Genomic DNA, 5,666 nt, shown 5'->3' with positions numbered 1-5,666 from the left:
TAGTCAATTATGCATTAAATATGTCATATTATTTTAGAAAATTGATTTGGTCCAATTTTGCAACAAATATATTGTAGGTCCTTAAAAAAAACTCATTTTGGGCACTCGAAAAATAATGAAAAATAGCTAGAAATGTCGGAAATGCATGCAAATTGGTCCTCATCCATAAAATGCGATCCAACTCTAGTGAAAATTTGTGTGGTGCCCTTCTAGAAAATATTTTTGATAGCTGCTTCACAAAATCCCTCTATTTTGAGTACTTGAAAACTATTTTAAATCACTGATTTTCCGAACCAATCACAACTCGTCCCACGGATCAATGACGTGGCGCACATCCATCCATCCATCTCTCCATTCCACATCCATCCATCCATCTACCCACTCTCTCGCCGCCGCACCCAAACCCTAACTCCACTCCTCCCTCGTCCCCTCTCTCGCCGCCGCACCCAAACCCTAACTCCACTCCTCTCCCCTCTCTCTCCCGATTCAGATGCACTCCTCGCAGCCGCCACCCCAATTTAGCCGATCCCACAGCCAGCGCCCGCACGCCACCACCCGCTCCTCCTCGCCTTCCAGATCGCGCCGCCACCTCCCTCCCCACCCCCTCCTAGATCTCTCCCTCGGTGAGCCACCGGCGAGCCTCTCTACTGCCCGCGCACACACAACCTCGGCTCCTGCTGCTCTCCATCGACCCCGATGCTCCTGCTCCAGTCGGCATCTGGCGGAGCATCGCCACTCCGACCCCCTCCCTTCCCCACCCGCTCCTCTCGATCCCGTCCCCTTCCTCCCTGTCGTCTTCTCCTTACGACGCCCCACCCTCCACCAGGCCCTCCGCCAGCCCGAGCCCCTCGCTCCCTTCTCCACCAGGCCCTCCACCTTCGCTCGACTTGACCATGTCGTCGTGGGGGATGGGGTAGTTGGGCTCATGGCCAAGCTCGACAAGGTGGAGCTCGTGCGCGCCCACGACGATCCTGAGCGCAACGCCGGCTTCTGCTTCCTCTACTACGCGGACACCGAGGCCGCGGTGGAGCGCGCGGCGTAGGTCGACGGCGTAGGTCGCGGGCGTGGCGGAGCCCATCCATCCACCCATCTTCCCCAAAGTTTCCTTCGACAAGTAGCAGCAGCGGAAGGCCATGGCGACGAACGTGCAGATGGGCGGCGGCTCTCGCTCATCAACAACACCTTCTACTCCAACAAGGAGATCTTCCTCCGCGAGCTCATCTCCAACTCGTCAGATGTAGTCCCTCTTCCTTCCTTCCTTCCTTCCTTCCTCTTTTTCCTCTGCTTCTCTCTCTGCCTTGTTTGTTCGTTCGTTGTCAGAGTCAGAGATGATTGATTGGTGGCTCGATTTGCTCACACGCGAATGCTGCTCTTCTTTGCTTGCAGGCGCTTGACAAGATCCGGCTCCAGAGCCTGACGGACAAGAGCAAGCTCGACGCCAGCCGGAGCTCTTCATCCGCCTCATCCCCGATAAGCCCAACAAGACGCTCTCCATCATCGACAGGGCGTCGGCATGACAAAATCAGGTACTATATATGTGCGCCTTCCCTTCCTCCTCTCCACTCTCAAATCTCATGGAGGAATTTTTTACGTGTGCCATCGTAGCTGAGTCCCTGAATGTCTGCATTTCTAGAGAACTGATTCAGAGTTTCATACTGAATATTCATTTGCCTACTAGACTTCTGACGGGAAGTAAATTGTAGTGCCATGAGCCTCCACTGAGTTGCAGTGCTCCTCCACTTGCATATGTCGTCTTAACATGTGGTGATACTTATATGGTGCCGAATAATTCCTCTGTGATGCCAATTGCACAATAATGTTATGATGATCTAGTTCTCCATTCAATGTCAGATGACGTGTGACTGCACACACTGAAAATTCACCTTCTCTAAACCTTCTATGGTCCACAGCTTGCCTCTGCTATTTACTTTGATGTCATATGCAATTCAATCGAAGTTCAAATTCCCAAATATTTGGCTAGTTGACTGTTGAAAATTTAGCTGCTCCACAAGGTGTTCCACGAACAATTCTTGTAGTCATTCTGCATATTTTATAAGCTGTAGCCATGTGCAGATATTGATATTGATCCCTCTGTTCCTAAATATAGGATGTTTTGGTAGTTCAATTGGCCTCGATTTTGGCAGATTCCCTACACGTGTGTATCTATCAAGTCATCTTACTAGCGGCTGTTCAATTGACCTTGATCATGCAGGAACGTCACTGGATTCTGGAATCTGACCGAGATCCCGCCGGAGCTCTTCAACTCGATGGAGTTGGTCTCTCTGTGAGTCATGGCATTGGTGTCTATTGCTGTGCAAACTGCTTACACTAGGCAATGCGAGAATTAAACAACCTAGTAGAGGACAATGAGGTCAGTCCCTCCACTCCTCCTCACAGCGCCCCCTATCTTCCTCCCTCCCGGCATTTCGAGTTTAGATCCGTGATTGCAACTCCTCTTTTTTGTAATTGCAGCAATGTCGCTTGATGAGTTGATGTCGTTCATGATATGATGTTCTGTATGCAGATCAATGTGCCTAACAATAACCAGCAGTTCATCAGCATCCTGACTGGCCATGTTAACTCCGCGTCCTACTTCTCGATGGACGCTGCATCCTTCCCCAGCAGGCTGCCAATGGCTGCGTGCCTGCGCCCTGCTGCTTCTGCGCCGGTGCCGGCCACCACGCCCAATCGCCACGGCCAGCGGCAGCAGTCTCCTCGGCGGACGGCAGTGTGCAAGTGTGCACCCTGGCACTGGGGACTAGAGACGTGCAACATAGAAGGCCAGCAGCTAAGAGCTGAGCAGCTATACACAGAGCCGGAGGTAAGATTGAGGTGGACCAGATTGCTAATTTCTACCTAGTACAGTACATTTCGTTGTTTGCTAGAGAGCTGAGAGCTACCTAGTGCGTAGAAGATGAATCCCAGCTTGTACAAATAAATGAATGATAAGCAGGCTAAGTAACATAATAACCAGGCTTCAGTTGTCTGCTAATTGCTATCCAGTACAGTACATGAACACATTTACATATTCGTTGAACTTCTCAATGCATGTACTATGTAGGCTTGAGATTGAGTTGCTGCTTAGGGTCAAGCTGGTTGGAGGTGGGGTTTAGTGCATCCATGCTACTTGATATTAGATGTGTTTTTTGTTATGATTATTAAGGAATACTATCAACTAATATCAAATAGCACAGCTAGTGATCTATGTGGTTCTAGTGAATGGGCAACTGCAGATGTAGACTACGGTGATGTGCACTGATAGTACTGCAGTAGTAGCAACAGACTAGCCCAACTCTGAAGAAAAGCATGTAACAAAATTGATGCATATGATTAAACTGATGTGTAATTTGCTGTGCGCAACTGACACGTAAATGCTCTCTCAGGTGTCGGAGCAACAGCGAGCAACGGACCTTTTCTCGCAGAAGGTGCAGAGGTCGTCGTTCAGCACGTCGGACAAAGTAATGTCATCTTACAAATTCTTACAAAAGTTTCATACCTACAAGACACAAACAGAATGAATTGATATTTGTATATGCCATGGAATTTTGAGCAGGTTCTTCAGCTGTCGGACGAGGTGGAGGCACGCTTCCTGTAGCACTTCGCGGGTAAAGACTCGAGGTGCAGGTGACATCTATTATTCTCACTTAGGCGAATCTGAAATTTTGTGAGAATGCAACCTTTTGGGAATTCTGGACTTCTCTTTTGCGCTAATACAATGATATTAGATGTCTGTTGGTTGCTATATATGGGTAAGACGAATTGAATTGAGTCCTGATGTTTTCTTTTTGATGTACGCACACAAATGATTGTCATTCATGAACAGGAAGCAACCATACTAGTTCCTACCTGTGTTCCAGATATTGTTGTACGTATTATTTACTGTTGTACATATACACAACCTATTGTTGACGTATCACTTCGAGAGATATTATGTGCTCTCAGACTATCATTGCATTGCGTGCTGTTCCTGCATACCTGTATCTCAAGCATTGCACATTTGTGTTTGTTTAGGCGGACAACTACCCGTATAATATGCAAACAACAACAAAGCTAGTGATGCTATGCTAAGATTAATGTGTACTTGTCAAACTCAAGATTACGCCTGTTAAAAGTTTGAAATGTCTTTTAAAAAAATAAATTGAAAGAGTCCTTCTAGCTTGTGTAGGTGTCTTGCGATCCTGTTCTAATTAATGTATACAGTGCAAGCTCTTGTTTTTGTCTAAATGCATGCACATAAGTTCAATTACCTTCTGAAAAATACTTGATGCACTTTTTTTTCGTTTCTCAAATACAAAATAGCTTGCTCCTTCTAGTTGTGGCATCCCCATTTTTAATCTTTATGATGTTGTCCTCACTAGTATTCACTATTAACTATGCCTCGTTTTGATTGTTCTATTGTTATTTATGCCAAAAGGTTAACATGTTGGAATTTATTTTGTTCTTGACCATTTTGTTTTATAACATGCAGATGGTCGCCTCTATTCATGTTTCGTCGTGAGCTCCAGCATGAAGAAGTTGGAAGAAGCAATGCATGATGGATCTAGGAGCAGTATAACGCTGATTTGTGAACTTGTTGTAATGCTAATTCAGGTTGTAATGCTGATTGTATGTGTCATCCTTCATTGTACACTTGTGGAGCTTCTTATATGATTGTAAACTTGATGCTGATCACATTGTATGTGTGTTATATGATCTAGCACTTTGATGGTTGATAACATTTGAAGTATTTCATGTGTTTTCTGTGTGCCAATTTAAATACCAGGTATTTATTTGCATGAAATAAAAAAAATGAAGAATATTGCCTTGACAGCTAGGACCCAGTACTAGAACCTGACAATGGGGACCCACCTGACTAGTGAACCCAATTTAGAAAAAAAGAAAAAAAATGAAATTGTTGAGACAAAAAGGACATGGCCCCAAAATAAATAGGTTGCAATGTTGGGCTTGGTCCATTAAGCTGACAAAAAATTCATAGGAAAAAATACACTAAAAGGCCGAATTGTTGGGCTAGGCCCATGTAGAAAACCGAATTGGACCGGGCTGAATCTTGTGCCACATCAGCTTGCCACGCAGGATGCCTACATGGCCTGGGGAGGTTGCTAGTGACCAAAACGCTACAGTGGACATATTTTGGTCATAAACGTCTTCGACCATTCCAGAAGAAAGGTCGCTATAGTCAGTTTACGACCGCCAGCTTTTGACCTTCTGTTTTTGGTCACAAAAAGGTCGCAAATGAAAAACCATGACCTTTCAGTGACCAATAGTGGTGGTCACAAGTTGACATATTTCTTGTAGTGGATCCGATGAGGGAAGATGATGTTGATGACGATGAAACATACGTCAAAAGAAGAATGTAGACTACATTACCTATGAAAGATCGTAATCCGTGGAGAAAGAAAAGTCACGACCATGGGCTCAATTATTCGACAACGAACAAAAGAGGGAAGAAGATCAGTCTAAAGCGTCGTTGTCGCCCAAGCTGACAAACTAATCCACAAAGTTTGTGTGTGTCTAGCTATTTTGTATACCGCCGATAGCGGTCAAATGATGTAATATATATTATACTAATTATCATTCGGAGGGTAACAGTGGTATTGCTCCAACGACATACCAAATTTAAGGAAGGAAAATGCAAAAGAAAGATAAGAAAAAGAAAAGTGCAAATG

At 45.3% G+C, this 5,666-nt stretch overlaps 1 protein-coding gene across 6 annotated transcripts; it reads left to right on the top strand.

Annotated features, from left to right (window-relative positions):
• Positions 1 to 419: 419 nt before the first annotated feature.
• On the top strand, positions 420 to 4,717 carry LOC123106069 (uncharacterized). Of its 6 annotated transcripts, none has more exons than XM_044528286.1 (7): positions 420 to 1,237; positions 1,387 to 1,526; positions 2,213 to 2,371; positions 2,525 to 2,821; positions 3,384 to 3,458; positions 3,554 to 3,618; positions 4,469 to 4,717. In XM_044528286.1, exons 3-6 carry the CDS (start codon positions 2,336 to 2,338, stop codon positions 3,593 to 3,595), a joined length of 450 nt encoding a protein of 149 aa, XP_044384221.1. In that variant the 5' UTR covers positions 420 to 1,237; positions 1,387 to 1,526; positions 2,213 to 2,335; the 3' UTR covers positions 3,596 to 3,618; positions 4,469 to 4,717. The 6 variants fall into 6 exon arrangements, 4 of the variants coding, with proteins under 4 accessions (XP_044384221.1, XP_044384228.1, XP_044384211.1 ...); XM_044528293.1 differs by having other exon boundaries at positions 3,554 to 3,624; XR_006451193.1 differs by having other exon boundaries at positions 3,384 to 3,618.
• The last annotated feature ends 949 nt before the right edge of the window (positions 4,718 to 5,666 follow it).

This window comes from Triticum aestivum, chromosome 1B (assembly GCF_018294505.1).
Source record: "Triticum aestivum cultivar Chinese Spring chromosome 1B, IWGSC CS RefSeq v2.1, whole genome shotgun sequence".
NCBI classification, from domain to species: Eukaryota; Viridiplantae; Streptophyta; class Magnoliopsida; order Poales; family Poaceae; genus Triticum; species Triticum aestivum.
This window is presented reverse-complemented; position numbering and strand designations above follow the sequence as displayed.